This window comes from Dicentrarchus labrax, unplaced genomic scaffold, assembly GCF_905237075.1.
Source record: "Dicentrarchus labrax unplaced genomic scaffold, dlabrax2021, whole genome shotgun sequence".
Classification (NCBI taxonomy): domain Eukaryota; kingdom Metazoa; phylum Chordata; class Actinopteri; family Moronidae; genus Dicentrarchus; species Dicentrarchus labrax.
The window spans coordinates 808,844-828,039 of record NW_026136706.1 but is presented as its reverse complement, the minus strand read 5'-3'; the positions used below and the strand labels follow the sequence as shown (position 1 = coordinate 828,039).

General features: G+C 43.4%; 1 protein-coding gene across 2 annotated transcripts in view; it reads right to left on the bottom strand.

The window, feature by feature from the left end:
- Positions 1 to 200: 200 nt before the first annotated feature.
- acvr2aa (activin A receptor type 2Aa) overlaps positions 201 to 19,196 on the bottom strand; it is a 24,527-nt gene continuing 5,531 nt past the window's right edge. Inside the window, exons 3-12 of one of the 2 annotated variants that reach the window (XM_051402759.1) lie at positions 18,513 to 18,622; positions 18,016 to 18,176; positions 14,924 to 14,947; positions 13,433 to 13,576; positions 11,893 to 12,036; positions 11,465 to 11,610; positions 11,066 to 11,180; positions 10,475 to 10,613; positions 10,128 to 10,258; positions 201 to 4,292 (exon numbers count right to left, since the gene is read on the bottom strand). In XM_051402759.1, coding sequence (XP_051258719.1) covers positions 4,098 to 4,292; positions 10,128 to 10,258; positions 10,475 to 10,613; positions 11,066 to 11,180; positions 11,465 to 11,610; positions 11,893 to 12,036; positions 13,433 to 13,576; positions 14,924 to 14,947; positions 18,016 to 18,176; positions 18,513 to 18,622 — 1,309 coding nt within the window. In that variant the 3' untranslated portion in view covers positions 201 to 4,097. The remainder of the gene's footprint in view (positions 4,293 to 10,127; positions 10,259 to 10,474; positions 10,614 to 11,065; positions 11,181 to 11,464; positions 11,611 to 11,892; positions 12,037 to 13,432; positions 13,577 to 14,923; positions 14,948 to 18,015; positions 18,177 to 18,512; positions 18,623 to 19,196) is intronic. The other variant, XM_051402761.1, reaches the window with a different exon arrangement.

Sequence of the window (19,196 nt, the reverse complement as noted above, 5' to 3'; positions counted from 1 at the left end):
GTGTGTTTTTCTTTTTCTTCATTCAGGCCATTAAATTCCATCTTCTTTTGTATCTTTCCAACTCTGCAGCTCTCCTTTCCAGCTCTGTGTTTTTCTTCTTGAGTTGTTTCACTTTTATGCAGTCACTGAACATTTTTTGATAACAATAACAATAACAACAACAACAACAACAACAATAATAATGCTGGACGTTTTCAACATTCATGTCTGAATTTTTTATTCACAGAACAAAGAGGAACAGAATTATCTGCATTCACACTCGAAAACGTCTCGGATTACTTTTCTCGTTACAATATTTTCCTCAGAAATAACGAAATAAAACCTCATTGTTTCACTTTCTGTCGGTTTTTAACAAAGACAATAAAAACAGGAAGTTGAAGGTCAGATTTGTGTCGTCGCACTGATCAACACCAGAGGACGTGATGACATCATGATGATGTCATGATGAGAGAGGTGAGCACCAGCAGGAACATCTGAGGTAACACACACACACACACACACACACACACACACACACACACACACACACACACACACACACACACACACACACACACACACACACACACACACACACCTCCACAGGAAGTGTTCTGACTTTTCAACATAAAACAATGAACCCAGATTGTTTTTCATTTGTACATCATCATATAAAATAAACAATCTGTTTATCATATTAACATTATAAACCAGTTCTGTCCTTAAAAAACAAACTCATGCTGAAATCACAACATTCATATTTACAACCTGTGCACCATCATTCAAATATCAATAACTCATTATTAATAACCACATTATTATTCATACCTTTCATAATAAAGAGCTGAACTACAACACTGACAGAGGAAGCAGACTGTCTGACCTGGAGCCAGTCTAACCTGGTCTCTGGTCTCTGGTGGTCAGTCTGGTGGAGTCTGGTGGTCAGTCTGGTGGTCAGTCTGGTGGTCTCTGGTGGGGTCTCTGGTGGTCAGTCTGGTGGTCAGTCTGGTGGTCAGTCTGGTGGGGTCTCTGGTGGTCAGTCTGGTGGTCAGTCTGGTGGTCAGTCTGGTGGGGTCTCTGGTGGTCAGTCTGGTGGTCTCTGGTGGTCTCTGGTGGTCTCTGGTGGTCAGTCTGGTGGTCAGTCTGGTGGTCTCTGGTGGTCAGTCTGGTGGTCTCTGGTGGTCAGTCTGGTGGAGTCTGGTGGGGTCTCTGGTGGTCAGTCTGGTGGTCTCTGGTGGTCTCTGGTGGTCAGTCTGGTGGGGTCTCTGGTGGTGAGTCTGGTGGTCAGTCTGGTGGGGTCTGGTGGTCAGTCTGGTGGTCAGTCTGGTGGGGTCTCTGGTGGTCAGTCTGGTGGTCTCTGGTGGTCAGTCTGGTGGTCAGTCTGGTGGTCTCTGGTGGTCAGTCTGGTGGTCTCTGGTGGTCAGTCTGGTGGTCAGTCTGGTGGTCTCTGGTGGTCTCTGGTGGTCAGTCTGGTGGTCAGTCTGGTGGTCTCTGGTGGTCAGTCTGGTGGGGTCTCTGGTGGTCAGTCTGGTGGTCTCTGGTGGTCTCTGGTGGTCAGTCTGGTGGTCTCTGGTAGTCTCTGGTGGTCAGTCTGGTGGTCAGTCTGGTGGTCTCTGGTGGTCAGTCTGGTGGTCAGTCTGGTGGAGTCTGGTGGGGTCTCTGGTGGTCAGTCTGGTGGTCTCTGGTAGTCTCTGGTGGTCAGTCTGGTGGGGTCTCTGGTGGTGAGTCTGGTGGAGTCTGGTGGTCTCTGGTGGTCAGTCTGGTGGAGTCTGGTGGTCTCTGGTGGTCAGTCTGGTGGAGTCTGGTGGTCAGTCTGGTGGGGTCTCTGGTGGTCAGTCTGGTGGTCAGTCTGGTGGGGTCTCTGGTGGTCAGTCTGGTGGTCTCTGGTGGTGAGTCTGGTGGAGTCTGGTGGTCAGTCTGGTGGTGAGTCTGGTGGTCAGTCTGGTGGTCAGTCTGGTGGTGAGTCTGGTGGTGAGTCTGGTGGTCAGTCTGGTGGTGAGTCTGGTGGTCAGTCTGGTGGTCAGTCTGGTGGTCTCTGGTGGTCAGTCTGGTCGTGAGTCTGGTGGTGAGTCTGGTGGTGAGTCTGGTGGTCAGTCTGGTGGTCTCTGGTGGTCAGTCTGGTCGTGAGTCTGGTGGTGAGTCTGGTGGTGAGTCTGGTGGTCAGTCTGGTGGTCTCTGGTGGTCAGTCTGGTGGTCAGTCTGGTGGTCAGTCTGGTGGTCTCTGGTGGTCAGTCTGGTGGTCTCTGGTGGTCAGTCTGGTGGTCAGTCTGGTGGTGAGTCTGGTGGTCAGTCTGGTGGTCAGTCTGGTGGTCAGTCTGGTGGTCAGTCTGGTGGTGAGTCTGGTGGTGAGTCTGGTGGTGAGTCTGGTGGTCAGTCTGGTGGTCAGTCTGGTGGTCAGTCTGGTGGTCTCTGGTGGTCAGTCTGGTGGTCAGTCTGGTGGTCTCTGGTGGTCAGTCTGGTGGTCAGTCTGGTGGTGAGTCTGGTGGTCTCTGGTGGTCAGTCTGGTGGTCAGTCTGGTGGTCAGTCTGGTGGTCTCTGGTGGTCAGTCTGGTGGTCAGTCTGGTGGTCAGTCTGGTGGTCTCTGGTGGTCAGTCTGGTGGTCTCTGGTGGTCAGTCTGGTGGTCAGTCTGGTGGTCAGTCTGGATGCTGATTGTAGATTCTGACGTCTGGTTTATGGTTTGTACGAGACAACAAACCAGTCAGCCTGATGGAGGCCACTTTAAAGGGTCAGAGGTCACATGACATCAGAACATCTGAACTTTAACAGCAGAGAGAAAGGGCTGCTGGGTAACCAGAAAGGGCTGCTGGGTAACGAGAAAGGGCTGTTGGGTAATGAGTGAAGTTTGTTTGAGCAGAAAATAAAACAAAAAACAAGTTTTTGGCCTAAAATCGAAATATAAAATCTTCCCTGAGACGTTTTTTAAATCCGTCAAACATACGGAGCCCCGAAGCCGACAGAAATATTTTATCCATAAATTATTCTGATTATTAATTTTATCTCAAATTAGTTAATAATGCCCATCAAACTATTTATTTTATACTTTTATATTTCATCCCAAAACAACTCGTTTCTTTACAAACTTAAAAAAAAAAAAAATTCTTTTATTCATTCACTGATTTCACGTCCGTGTTGTCAATAAATAAATTAAAGAATCTAAAGTGATATTTTTTTTCAGTTTTGAGGCTCCGTACAATCAGAGGAACCAACGGAGAGTTAATGACATTAAAAGAAACAACAAATAAACAACAATAAACAACATGCTGCAGGGTTCTAATGTTCACATTCAACCTGGAGACACACACTTTGATTTCCTGCTTGATCTGATCACCTATTAGTGTTATTGATCAGCTGATCAGTAACCAGGAGTAACGAGTTTATAAAAACGAGTTCTGATTGTCATTCAAAGAAATAAAGTGAACCAATAGATTTACATTACTGATTAATATCCTCATTATATTATCAATAAATCAATAAATAATTAACTTTAAATGCTTCAGCACTTCCTGTTTATGAGTTTATGACTCCTAGTGTTATGTTGTTGTTGATGTCACAAACAAACAATTAGATCTGTAAAACATGTTCCAGAATAGCTCCACATTAGCCCTTAATGCTAAATGCTTACTAATAATTATCATTAATGCTAAAAAATAACTCATCAGAGCTTTTAGCATTTAATATTTATCTATCTATATTTCACTTTATTTCTTTGATCTGAATGTTTGTCTCAGTTTCTCCTCAGATGTTTGTTGTGTGTTCGGTCTGCCTCTCAGTGTCGATATATCAGTGAATATATTCAACAATAATCAGTATAGATATAACAATGATCAGTATATATTATAGTACAATGACCAGTATGTACAGCAGTGACACTCACATTCAGAAGCTGTTTCTTATTGGCATCAAAAACTACTGAAACAGACTGTTTGTCCTCATTATCGTACAAAAAGTCTTTTATTTTGGAATATAAAACAGGAACTGATGTCACAGGGTGGAGATCTCCGGAGCTCACCCCGCCATATTGTCCTCGCCGGGTCACCTGACCCAGCCGCAGGCCGCCTGAATCAGAGACAGAAATCGCTCACTGAGAGAGTCCCTGCTCTGTCCTGATTGGTCCCGGTCATAGGCTCGACTCTTTAGGCGGGTAGTCCACGTTGGTTACCATGGTGACAACTGTGACGATGTCCTCGGGTGCAGAGACGTTCGTCTGCCGCTGCATCTGAACGACGCGCTCCTCGACGCAGCCGGCCGACAGCCGCGCTTCGGCCTCATGATCCCAGCACTCCTCGATGGTCTCGCAGAGGACCGCCAGACCCTGGACGGGGGTAATAAACAACAGTGTCACTAATAAACAACAGCGTCAATAATAAACAACAGTGTCACTAATAAACAACAGCGTCACTAATAAACAACAGCGTCACTAATAAACAACGGCGTCACTAATAAACAACGGCATCACTAATAAACAACAGCGTCACTAATAAACAACAGCGTCACTAATAAACAACGGCATCAATAATAAACAACGGCATCAATAATAAACAACGGCGTCACTAATAAACAACAGCATCAATAATAAACAACGGCGTCACTAATAAACAACGGCGTCAGTAATAAACAACAGCGTCAGTAATAAACAACAGCGTCGGTAATAAACAACAGCGTCGGTAATAAACAACGGCGTCACTAATAAACAACGGCATCAATAATAAACAACGGCGTCACTAATAAACAACGGCGTCACTAATAAACAACGGCATCAATAATAAACAACGGCGTCACTAATAAACAACAGCGTCGGTAATAAACAACAGCGTCGGTAATAAACAACAGCGTCACTAATAAACAACGGCGTCACTAATAAACAACAGCGTCAGTAATAAACAACGGCGTCAATAATAAACAACGGCGTCACTAATAAACAACGGCGTCAGTAATAAACAACGGCGTCGGTAATAAACAACAGCGTCGGTAATAAACAACAGCGTCAATAATAAACAACAGCGTCACTAATAAACAACAGCGTCGGTAATAAACAACGGCGTCGGTAATAAACAACGGCGTCGGTAATAAACAACGGTGTCGGTAATAGACAACAGCGTCGGTAATAAACAACGGCGTCAATAACAAACAACGGCGTCACTAATAAACAACAGCGTCGGTAATAAACAACGGCGTCACTAATAAACAACAGCGTCGGTAATAAACAACAGCGTCGGTAATAAACAACAGCGTCACTAATAAACAACGGCGTCACTAATAAACAACAGCGTCACTAATAAACAACGGCGTCAATAATAAACAACGGCGTCACTAATAAACAACGGCGTCAGTAATAAACAACGGCGTCAGTAATAAACAACAGCGTCGGTAATAAACAACAGCGTCGGTAATAAACAACAGCGTCAATAATAAACAACAGCGTCGGTAATAAACAACAGCGTCGGTAATAAACAACGGCGTCGGTAATAAACAACGGTGTCGGTAATAGACAACAGCGTCGGTAATAAACAACGGCGTCAATAATAAACAACGGCGTCACTAATAAACAACAGCGTCGGTAATAAACAACAGCGTCGGTAATAAACAACAGCGTCAATAATAAACAACAGCGTCGGTAATAAACAACGGCGTCGGTAATAAACAACGGCGTCGGTAATAAACAACGGCGTCGGTAATAAACAACAGCGTCAATAATAAACAACAGCGTCGGTAATAAACAACAGCGTCGGTAATAAACAACAGCGTCAATAATAAACAACAGCGTCGGTAATAAACAACAGCGTCGGTAATAAACAACAGCGTCAATAATAAACAACAGCGTCAATAATAAACAACAGCGTCAATAATAAACAACAGCGTCGGTAATAAACAACAGCGTCGGTAATAAACAACAGCGTCAATAATAAACAACAGCGTCGGTAATAAACAACAGCGTCGGTAATAAACAACAGCGTCAATAATAAACAACAGCGTCAAAAATAAACAACAGTGTGCATTGTGGGTAATGTAGTAGAGGTGCATTGTGGGTAATGCAGTAAAGGTGCATTGTGGGTAATGTTGCAGAGGTGCATTGTGGGTAATGTTGCAGAGGTGCATTGTGGGTGCATTGTGGGTAATGTAGTAGAGGTGCATTGTGGGTGCATTGTGGGTAATGTAGTAGAGGTGCATTGTGGGTAATGTTGTAGAGGTGCATTATGTATATTATTATAAGCTTCTGCTAGCCGCTAGACTGAGCGAAGGAAGACTAGAACGGCGAAGCCCACAGGTCACCACCAACCGCTTCATGTTTCTAATACATTTTCCCCACTCAGCGACACACCCGCTGAGGAACCAACTCTGGTTATTGGCAGCTCCATAGTCAGAAACGTGAAGTTAGTGAAGCCAGCGGCCATAGTTAAATGTATCCCTGGGGCCAGAGCGGGCGACATTGAATCAAATTTAAAACTGCTGGCTAAAGATAAACGTAAATACAGTAAGATTGTTATCCACGTCGGCGGTAATGACACCCGTTTACGCCAATCGGAGGTCACTAAGATTAATGTGGAGTCTGTGTGTAATTATGCTAAGACAATGTCGGACTCCGTAGTTTTCTGTGGACCCCTGCCCAATGTGACCAGTGATGACATGTATAGCCGCATGTCGTCATTCCACCGCTGGCTGTCGAGGTGGTGTCCAGCAAACGATGTGGGCTTCATTGATAACTGGAAGCCTTTTTGGGGAAAACCTGGTCTGATTAGGAGAGACGGCATCCATCCCACTTTGGATGGAGCGGCTCTCTTATCTAGAAATATGGCGAAGTTTATTTCTGAAACCTGACAGTCCAGAGTTAGGACCAGGAAGCAGAGCTGCTGTCTTACACACTTCTCTGCTCTTTCTTTAGAACAGTCACCCACCCAAAACTCCATAGAGACTGTGTCTGTCCCCCAACCACCTAAATTATTTAAAGAAATAAAAACAAGAGGAGTTCAACATAAAAATCTAATTAAAATTAAAACCAACTCCTCAGTAGCACAAAATAAGAGAATGAAATGTGGACTGTTAAATATCAGGTCTCTGTCCTCTAAAGCTGTTTTAGTGAATGAATTAATATCAGACTATGATATTGATTTACTTTGTCTTACTGAGACCTGGTTGTCCCACGAGGAGTATGTTAGCCTAAATGAATCCACCCCCCCCAGTCATATTAATACTCACATTCCTCGAGGCACTGGCCGAGGAGGTGGAGTGGCAGCCATATATGATTGGAGCGTTTTAATGGACCCTAAACCTAAACTATATTATAATTCATTTGAAAGCCTTGTTCTAAGTCTTTCTCACCCAAACTGGAAAACACTGCAGCCAGTTCTATTTGTTATAGTGTACCGCGCTCCTGGACCGTACTCTGATTTTATATCTGAATTCTCAGAGTTTCTATCAAGTTTAGTCCTTAAATCAGATAAAGTAATTATTGTAGGTGATTTTAATATTCATGTGGATGTTGACAATGACAGCCTTAGTAACGCATTTATATCATTAATAGACTCAATTGGCTTCTGTCAGAGTGTAAATAAACCAACTCATTGTTTTAATCACACTCTTGACCTTGTTCTATCATATGGCATTGATATTGAACATTTAATAGTCTTCCCACATAATCCTTTCCTATCTGACCATTATTTAGTAACTTTTGAATTCATACTATTAGATTATAAGCCATTAGGCAAAACTTCCTACAGCAGATGTCTATCTGACAGTGCTGTAGCTAAATTTAAGGAGGAGATTCCTTCAGTGTTTAATTCAATGCCATGTCTGAATTTAACAGAGTCCTATAACGACTTTAGTCCCTCTGAAATTGATAATCTTGTCGATAGTGCTACAGGCTCACTACGATCAACATTAGACTCTATCGCTCCTATAAAAAGGAAATTATTAAAACATAGGAGACTAGCACCTTGGTATAACCACCAAACCCGCCAGTTAAAACAAATAGTTAGGAAATCTGAAAGGAAATGGCACTCTTCCAAATGATCAGAATATCGCTCAATTTGGCAAGATAATCTTAAAACCTATAGAAAGGCCCTCCGTAATGCCAGAGGAGCCTATTACTCAGCACTAATAGAAGAAAATAAGAATAACCCTAGGTTCCTCTTCAGCACTGTAGCCAGGCTGACAGAGAGTCACAGCTCTATTGAGCCACATATCCCCATAAACTTAAGTAGCAATGACTTCATGAGCTTCTTCTATAATAAAATTATTACTATTAGAGAGAAAATTAATCACCAACTGCCATCAACAGTTATCAGTGGCTCTCCAAGTTCAGGGACTTCTGTCAATGTAAACTTAGATATATATTTGGACTGTTTTTCTGCTATCGATCTTCATCAGTTAACTTCAATCATTTCTACACGTGACCTCTCGCTAGCATCCTCCTTGCAACAGTTTAGCAGTGCATTGTGATGGTAGAGAGAAAATACAAACACCTCCAGTCCCGGAAGCTACCGGTACTTCAGACGATTTAGTGCAGAGACATGGGTCTACCTCTCTGGCATGGAAACGGTTTGGTTTCGAAAAGACTGATAAGGGTCTGTGTCCACCAAACACCTTTTTAGTGCTAGCAGCGCCTATTTTGAATACAAATCCTATGGGCTTCAGCGTTCAGAGCACTAAGCACCTTCAGCGGTAAAAATATATCAGCGGAGACGTTTTTTTAGCGCAGTGCTCAGAGCGCTTCAAGTCGAAATCTGCTCAACTTTTAACACCGCTGGGCGCTCGGAAAATGAGTTTTTGAGCTCTCAGTGCTAGAAACGCGTTTGGTGGACACAAGCCCTAACTCAGACAATTCCAATCACATTTTAAAGGATATCGACTGATTATCGTTATCGCCAAAATCCCAAAAAATAACAAGATATTATTTTTTGCCCATATCGCCCACCCCTACTCTAGATGGCATTACCTTGGCCTCTAGCACCACTGTCAGGAATCTTGGAGTTATCTTTGATCAGGATTTCTCATTTAATTCCCACATAAAGCAGACCTCTAGGACTGCCTTCTTTCATTTACGTAATATTACAAAAATTAGACACATCCTATCACAGACAGATGTAGAAAAACTAATCCATGCATTTGTTACTTCAAGGCTGGATTACTGCAACTCTTTATTATCAGGTTGCCCCAATAAGTCCATTAAAACGCTCCAATTAATTCAGAACGCTGCAGCACGAGTACTGACAGGAACTAGAAAAAGAGATCACATCTCTCCTGTACTAGCTTCTCTGCATTGGCTCCCTGTAAAATGTAGAATAGAATTTAAAATCCTCCTCCTCACCTATAAAGCTCTTCATGGTCAGGCCCCTTCATATCTTAAAGAGCTCATAGTACCCTATTACCCCACTAGAACACTACGTTCTCTGAATGCTGGGCTACTTGTGGTTCCTATAGTCTCTAAAAGTAGAACAGGAGCCAGAGCCTTCAGTTACCAAGCTCCTCTCCTGTGGAACCAGCTTCCAGTTGTGGTTCTGGAGGCAGACACCCTCACCACATTCAAGAGTAGGCTTAAGACATTCCTCTTTGATAAAGCTTATAGTTAGGGCTGGATCAGGTGAGTCCTGAACCATCCCTTAGTTATGCTGCTATAGGCCTAGACTATCGGGGATTTCCCATGATGCACTGAGCTCCTCCCTTCCTCTCTCTTTCTGCACTCATTCATGTTCCATTAATGCATGTTACTAACTTCACTTCTTCCCCGGAGTTCTTGTGCTTTCTCGTCTCGCAGGTTCTTATCGATCCTGGTGGAGCCTCCTGCCATGGTCCTGCTAGATTGCCATTGCCAATACTGTTGTTGCTGTGCACCTGTCTGTCTGTCTGTCTCTCGCTCTCTCTCTCTCTCTCTCTCTCTCTCTCTCTCTCTCTCACCCCAACTGGTCGAGGCAGATGACCACCCACCTAGAGCCGGAGGATCTGTCCTAGGTTTCTGCCTTTTAACAGTCAGTGTTTCCTTGCCCTTGTCTCCAAGGTCTTGCTCATGGTGGTACTGTTGGGTCTCTGTAAATAATGTTATAAAGAGTTCGGTCTAGACCTGCTCTATTTGAAAAGTGTCCTAAGATAACTTCTGTTATGAATTGGCGCTATACAAATAAAACTGAATTGAATTGAATTGAATTAAACTCACAGCGTGTTTCTGCCAGCACTCTCTGAGCGTCGGCCTCAGTTTCTTGTGGACCACCACCTCCTGCATGTCCTCCAGAGACGGATGTTGACCCACCTCCTCTTCAAACGGCAGCATGTACTCGTCCACTGGACCTGGATCAGAGAGAAGGGGGTCAGAGTCCACAACAAACACACTACACCAAAAAGCACGAGTTAGACTGCAGCACAGAGAGACAACGAGACACCAAAAGACACTCAGAAACACACTTCCAGATGGGTCAACGACTGTTATGCACCACATATACGTCTCCAGAGAGGACGAGTGGGGATACGTGGATCCAGATTGGGATCAGAGTGAGGGTCTCTTACCGTCTGCAGCTTTGCAGCGCGCGGCAAGCTCCCACAGAACCAGACCCAGAGCGTACATGTCTATCCTCAGGAAGGCGTCTCTCTGGAAGTTAATGGCCCCCTCCAGGACCTCCGGGGCCATGTACCTCCTGGTCCCCACCTGACACACACACAGTGACACAATCAGGTTTGAAGACCAGTACCCTGTGAGGCAGACCAGACCGGACTGGTGGTTCCAACTGGTCTCACCCTGTCAGCTTTATTTACTCTGTCCCAGAAATATCATCATCACCACGGATACTATAATAGAAGATACTGTATATTATATAATAATACATAAATATTATATATAATATTTCTAAGATGTTATCTCTGTGTGAGCTCATTCAGAGGCCCGAAGCAATCTGTAAGTAATCATGTGACCCACTGGAGGGCTCGTGGCCCTCAAGTTGGACACCAGTGATACTGTCAGAGCTGCAGTTCATCTCACAGCCAGCAGGAGGAGCTGTAACACCACTGAACTGAGTGCTGATAATGTTTGATCAAGGACATAGGAGCAGGTGAGTGAGGAAAAGGACAGATCAATCTTCATCACCACTCAGGTGGACTCACCTGTCCGTGTGTGTCTCCAGGAGATTTTCCCGCCTCAAACCTGAGAGCGAGGCCGAAGTCAGCGATGCAGGCAGTGAGGTTGGACTTCAGCAGGACGTTCTTACTCTTAAAGTCCCTGAAAATCACAGAGAGTGTCCACAACCTTTATTTCATATTTAATATTCCTGATATTAACAACAGGTATCCAACTGTCTGAGTACAGACTGTAGTTACAGCCTGTATCTAATAATCCTCTCTTACTGCTGGAGACAGGTAGGAAACAACAGGTGTGTTTCTATACACAATCTGAGGGCCTCCAGCATCTGACAGGTGTTCAGTACACACACACCTGTTGTCTGTGTGTGTGTGTGTGTGTGTGTATGTGTGTGTGTGTGTGTGTGTGTGTGTGTGTGTGTGTACCTGTGTGCGATGGCCGGTTTGTGTCCGTCCTTGTGTCCAGGTATGTCTTCGTGCAGGTAGGCGAGACCTCGAGACATAGACTGAGCGATGAGACACAGTTCAGACCAGGAAAGGACGTTGGCCTTCAGGTAGTCGGTCAGAGAGCCCTGACAACACAACAAATAAACAAATAAACAAATGCATTACAACACACAGTCTTATTGTTATTGTTTGCATTAGTTACTGACTGTTTATATCCATTGTGTAATTTTGATACTTTAATGAATAATAAACTGTTTGTTAATAAAGATACTGTGATAAATGAATAATAAAAATGATGAGATGATGTGAGTCTGCTGATGAAGACACTTGTGAAGCTGACAGTTTGATATAGTTTAGGTGAATGTGACGGTGCTGCAGTTCTGTGTGCGTCCAGCAGGTGGCAGCACCTTCTCGTGGTAGGAGGTGATGAGCCACAGCTCCACGTCCAGGTTGCTTCCTCTCTTCTCGGCTCCGAGGAACTGCAGCAGGTTCTCGTGTCTCATCCCGCTCAGGTTGAAGATCTCGTACTCGTTCTGCCACGACTGCTTGTCCTGAAAACATAGAGGTCCGAGGTCACAGAGGTCAGGCCTGTGTGATCTACGACCATTGACAGCATATATAATGGACAGTGTCTTAAAACCTACCTACCTACCTACCTACCTATCTATCTATCTACGTACATGACGTGCTACGGTAAGCGTACAGACTCATTCCCGGTTCACTTCCTGCTCTGTGTACACTGTTTGGTGCTGTAGCTCTGTCAGTGAACGCTAAATATACATTAGTTTTACTCTTTACAGCGGTTATTTACCCGCTTAACATTTAAACATAGACTAGTTCTACCTAAACACTCGGAGTTACTCCTTCTTTTAGCGACTTTTCACTACTTTCAAAGTTTTAACACACGCTAGCTTCATTAGCATTAGCAGTTAGCTATGGCTTCTCCCTCTCCCTCTCCTCTGTCCTGCTCAGTGTGTCAGATGTTCAGTTATTCCTCTGCCTCCTTTAAAGATAATGGTACCTGTATTAAATGTAGTTTATTTACTGCGCTGGAGGCGAGGCTTAGTGAGTTAGAGGAACGGTACCGCACCACTGAGATATCTTTAGCCGCTATAGTTAGCCATCCCCCAGTAGCCGGTGCGGTCCGACCGAAGGTAGCTTCTGTTAGCTCTGTAGATCCTCCGGTAGTTCCCGCGGTAGTTCCCCCGGTAGTTCCCAAGCAGCCGGGAAGACAGGGAGGCTGGGTGACTGAGCGAAGGAAGACTAAAACACCGAAGCCCACAGGTCACCACCAACCGCTTCATGTTTCTAATACATTTTCCCCACTCAGCGACACACCCGCTGAGGAACCAACTCTGGTTATTGGCAGCTCCATAGTCAGAAACGTGAAGTTAGTGAAGCCAGCGGCCATAGTTAAATGTATCCCTGGGGCCAGAGCGGGCGACATTGAATCAAATTTAAAACTGCTGGCTAAAGATAAACGTAAATTTAGTAAGATAGTTATCCACGTCGGCGGTAACGACACCCGTTTACGCCAATCGGAGGTCACTAAGATTAATGTGGAGTCGGTGTGTAATTATGCTAAAACTATGCTCTCTCTCTCTCTCTCTCTCTCACTTCTGTTATGAATTGGCGCTATACAAATAAAATTGAATTGAATTGAATTGAATGACTTGGTGCTATACTAATAAAATTGAATTAAATTATCTATCTATCTAAGGCCAGCAGGGGGAGCTCCACTGGCTGCAATATAAACTGATCCCATTCACTCTAATGGAGAATGAGCTCAGTAAACAGTTTCCTGATGAGGTTCTGCTCTCAGTCTCTAGTTTCAGTCTTCTTCCATACAGCATGATGTTCATTTAGTAACTGATGGTAAAATAGACGATAAAGCTCAGAAACTCAGATCAAACAGTGCTCATCAGATATGGATCCAGATTCTGTTACCTGGATGGGGAAGATTTTGACAGCAACGTATTCTCCGAGCAGCTGAGCCTTCCACACGCAGCCGAAGCGCCCCCTGGCTTTGATCTCCAGTAACTGCAGTGGCTTCTGGCCCAGGATGGGGGAGGGGGGCAGGGGTCCGGGGTCCTGGAGGAGACAACGTGGACATACTGTAAGTATATGTGATCAGATCTGACTGTAACTGAGAGGTCTGAATCCATATCACTGGTTCTTTTAGTTTTATGTTTTAAAAACCAAACAGGATAAATAAAGTTTGTTGATTTGTTTGTGTGATAATGTGTTTGTGCTGCTCCTCTCTGGGTGTCTGCAGGGTTTCTCAGGACCAGGTGATGGAGAGGAGGTGACCTGTGCTCTATCGGGGCAGGAAGGGGTTTTATTGGAGCAGATGATTTACGACGAGGAGCTGAGCAACAGGCATTAAACACAGATAAACACAGATACTGCTGCTGACACCTGCTGGTGGCTGGTTGTTGGTTGGTCCATGTGACCTCATCCAACCAACCGTTACTGTAACCAGGAGAAAAAGGCCTCTTGGTCCGTTATTTTCAGGGCAGGAGGGACATATTCAGACCTGATTATATTGTTAGAAATATATATGAAAATATTATTCCAATATTTTTTACTCCACAAATGTGGTTGTGTGATTAATGTTTGTGGTTTAACAGAAGATGAGACAGGGACTTCAGCTGTCTGGAGACTGAACATTAACTCCAAACTTAGTGACAGAGAGTCAACAATGTGTCAATCAGTCCCAGCCTCAGAGGATACTGTACGCAGTAACAGGCTGTAACGACGACTGAATATTAATGATTGATTGATAATGTTACGACTGTCTGTGACAGGGAGTGGGAGGAGCCGGGGATGGAACCGCAAACCTTCTGATTAGTGGACCCGCTCGACCTCCTGAGACACTATGAGACCCCTGTGTGAACTAAATAACCACAGCAGCAGTTCAGACACCAGTAACTGTTTTTAATGTTGGTTTTTCTGGAGCTGAAGGGTTTCTACTGTGTTACTGTTGTTGTCTGTGCGTGTGTGTGTGTGTGTGTGTGTGTGTGTGTGTGTGTGTGTGTGTGTGTGTGTGCAGCTAGCAGCTAAAGAGCATTGTGGGAGATTCAGATAACTGAGAAATAACATGCAGATTTATTTTCCCCATCAACCAATCGACTGATAGAATTTCAGAGGGTTTCTTTGGTGTAACAAATCAACAACCTCCATCAGCCCGACATTGGACCATGTGACCTTGCAGGTTGGACGTAAACACCTTTACTGTTCAACATCAGTCATGCAGAGTCTGTCCATAAACAACAACAACACAGAGCATAAACATAAATAAAAACAACCAGTGCGTTTGCAACAGAAACTTTAGGCTGGAGGACGATAAAGATGCAAAATTAAACCCATAAATGTGATAAATAAATAAATAGATAAATAAATAAATAAGGCGGCGATGAAGCAGTTTGATCTTCTTACCTCGATCATTATATGAAAGGCGTGCTGAGAGGAAACAGTTCAGTTAGACAGACACACAGAGAGACACACTTTACCTTCATGTGAAAACACTGATCCTCATGCACAGTATTATTCAGTGTTTCCCATTAATTACTTAGACTGTGGCGGCTCTCACTCCCAGTCAGTCGGCCCTGCCCCCCCTTGCTGTACGTGGACACACTGGAATAACGTTACCTCACAGCATCCCAGACGTCAAGGCATTTTAGGACACCACATCGTTAGAAAGGTTAACAAACTTTACAGTATCCACTAGTTCAAACACAGTTTTATCCTGATCAATGTACGACAGCAAACAGATAACGTTACTGCAAAAGTTTATTATTGATAATTAACGTTAACGTTTGTTAGCTAGCGATGTTAGCTGTCAGTCTCGATTATGTCGACTGATATATCCGGCTGCTTGCCGTGAAAAAGTATGTAACGTTATATCTAGCTAGCTAACGTTAGCTAATTATCTAACGTTAATGTTATTACCAGAGACGGTTCAGGAAGTATAAATGTATATAGAGAATCTTTGTTATTACCAGGGGCTCTGACAACGTAAGTTAACTTAACGTTTACAAGGCGTCGCGGACGAGAGCCCCGCGAGCCTTGTAACTAACGTATTTTCAGCATCTGAGGAGCAAGTTGCCTCACCATGTAACGTCAGGCTATATATATACAGTTGTGGTCAAAAGTTTACATACACTTGTAAAAAACATAATGTCATCAGGGCTCCAGACTAAGTTTTTGCATTGGTTGCACTGGTGCGTCTTAAATTTTTTTTTTTTTTTTTTTTTTTAGGTGCACCAGCACAAAATGTAGGAGCACCCAAATTTTTCATTGCGTTGCCTTTAACGCCATAAGTTCACCTATTTATCGCTCTCCATAACTTTCATATAATGTGAATGATTTTTAAACAAGAATAAGGTGTTGAGAAAAGCTTGAAGCACAATTATATATAAAAAGAAAAATAAAGTGTTTAAAGTGCTTCACTGAGCTGAAATTGAAACTAAATTTCAAACTAAAACAATAAGCAAAATAAAACATTTCCAAATAAAGTTTCGATACGAAACGTTGTTGACCCGCTCACGAATGCACTATTTCCGGCCATATTCTGACAGCACTCCTGATAGTACACGCAGTGCGTTGCCTTACGTCCTTTGTTGTACCTCAGCCAGGGAAATTTTTTCAGTCAGTCCTGTCTGAAGGAATATATTTTGACCCTTTTAATTTGAGTCTCTATCCCAGTCTCCTCCTCTGCTTCCGAGTCTGATGCTGTCGGCGAAGGACCGGGGCTCGGCAATTTTTAAACACACACAATTTAGCGCGGTGAACAGGACCACAGCCAATCAGAGGCAAAGACCCGACCGAGCTCTGTCTCTTATTGGTTTAGAACACGATATGATCCTACCATGAGTGTGTGAGAGAGATGATGCGCTTGCGAAATAAATTTATGTTTTCACCAAATTGGTCGCACTCTGGAGCCCTGGATGGCCGTCTTGAGTTTCCAATACTTTCTACAACTCTTATTTTCCTGTGATAGAGTGATTGGAACACATACTGCTTTGACACAAAAAACATTCATGAAGGTTGGTTCTTTTATGAATTTATTATGGGTCTAATGAAAATGTGACCAAATCTGCTGGGTCAAAAATATACATACAGCAACTTGAATTATCAATTTTGGTTATGTAGAAAGTTGTGTCAATTAAATTAGCTTCATGGCATGGCCTCTTAACTTCTTGTGAGTGATTATGATTGACTACAGCTGGTGACTTCTCTGAGCCCATTTTAATAGGGCTCATTTGATAATTAGACTCGGCCACAAACGCTACAATGGGAAAGTCAAAGGAGCTCCGCACGGATCTGAAAAAGCGAATCACTGACTTGTCAAGAAAGTCACTTGGAGCCATTTCAAAGCAGCTACAGGTCCCAACAGCAACTGTGCAAACAATTGTTTGTAAGTATAAAGTGCATGGTACAGTTGTGTCACTGCCACCATCAGGAAGAAAACGCAAGCTATCACCTGCTTCTGAGAGAAAATTGGTCAGGATGGTCAAGAGTCAACCGAGAACCACCAAAAAGCAGGTCTGCAATGCATTACAAGCTGCTGGAACACAGGTTTCAGTATCCACAGTCAAGCGTGTTTTACATCGCCATGGACTGAGAGGCTGCCGTGCAAGAAGGAAGCCCTTTCTCCATAAGCGGCACCTTAAGGCTCGACTGAAGTTTGCTGCTGCTCACATGGACAAAGATAAGACCTTCTGGAGGAAAGTTCTGTGGTCAGATGAAACAAGAATTGAGCTGTTTGGCCACAATGCCCAGCAATATGTTTGGAGGAGAAAAGGTGAGGCCTCCGAATCCAATTTATTTTTTATTACAATTTAGCTTACAGTTTAATTATTTATTATTTTATTTGCTAAAAAATTAACTAGTTCAACACCACTTTTGCTTAGTTTCTTTGATGGCTCAGATGTATGCTCAAGTTGATTTTGTGTTTTCACCATTCGTATCTATACAACCAATGTGTTTATGATTAAATTGTTTACAAGAGCACACAGTTCCTCATAGATCTAGCCTCTTAATTTTGCTTCCAAAGTGCACCAGATTGATGCATTTAACTTTAAAATGTAAAAAAAAATCTCCCGGGGGACCATGCCACTGGACCCCCCTAGAGGGTCCAACATCCACCCACCATAGTCTCACAAAATCCTGTGGGAAACACTGTTATTATTATTACTATTATTATCATAATTATCATAATTATCATAATTATTATATTATTATTATTATTATTATTATTATTATTATTTACTGCGTGGTTCTGTTAAAGGTCTGCAGGTCTGGTTCTGATCAGCAGTTTAATCTTTAATAGTAAGAAATGATCCACTGATGTGGTGACAGGGCTGAGATCATTCATCACAAATATAACGCTGTGTATCATCTGCATATTGACGGTAACGAGTGACGTATCTGAGCGAATAAACAAACCAGGACCGAGAACTGATGTGTGTGTGTGTTTGTGTGTGTGTGTGTGTGTGTGTGTGTGTGTGTGTGTCTCTCTCTCTCACCTGTGTGGGCACCAGGACAGGTGGGTAGGCCAGTTTGTGGTGTCGGTACATCCAGAAGGAGAAGAGGACGATGGCGGTGACAGCCATGATGGGAACCAGTGAGTACATCAGAGTGGTCAGCACCGGACTTGGAGGCTTTGATGTCACCGGTTTGTTGGTTGCTATGGCATGAAAAAAAAAAACAGTTAAAATCAGCGTACATATTTACAGCGGTTGTTTACTCATTTTATTTTGCTGATTCAGAGAAGTAAACACTATGTTTAAATGTTAAAATGTTACTTCTAGTTTCAGCTCCAACAGCTTTAATTAAGAAAATAAACTCACTAAATTCCAATAAAGGAACAAAAAACCTCAGTTTCCTTCATTAAACAGAAAATACAACCGTTGAGGCTGATGCTGCACTGACGGCAGGGAACACAGTAACAAGCTGACCCACAGCACTATTTGGTGAACAAGGTGAACAGGTGAGCAGGTGAGCAGGTGAACAGGTATCTTACTGAGTATGGTCGGCTTGTCTGGACTGTAGAAGAACTTGTCATTACACAGACTTCCTTCACAGCAGCAGAAGAAGACTTCAGGAGCATCTTTCTTCTCCACACACTCATTCCTGATAGAGAAGAAGAACACAGTGTTACATCACTGATCACCTGATCACACTTCCTGTTGGTCCAGCAGAGATCAATACAGATCAATACCGACTGATCTCCTGTCAGTTAACATAAGGAGCCAGAAACACCTCAGTTATTGATTATGTTCCTGTTGATCAGCTCGTCTGTGCTGTTACATTCAGGCATGTTGAAGAATCCAGTTCAGCAACATGTAGAGACAAAGACAGGAAGCTGTCTCACAGACAGACAGACAGACAGACAGACAGACAGAAGTAAGTATGGGTGGGCGATATGGGCAAAACATAATATTTCGTTATTTTGGGGGATTTTGGCGATAAAGATAATCAGTCGATATCCTTTAAAATGTGATTGGAATTGTCTGAGTTAGGGCTTGTGTCCACCAATTTTCATTTTCCGAGCGCCAAGCGGTGTTAAAAGTTGAACAGATTTCAACTTGAAGCGCTCTGAGCGCTGTGCTAAAAAAACGTTGCCACTGACATCTTTTTTTTGTAGGTGCTTAGCGCTCCGGACGCTGAAGCTCATAGGATTTGTATTCAAAATAGGCGCTGCTAG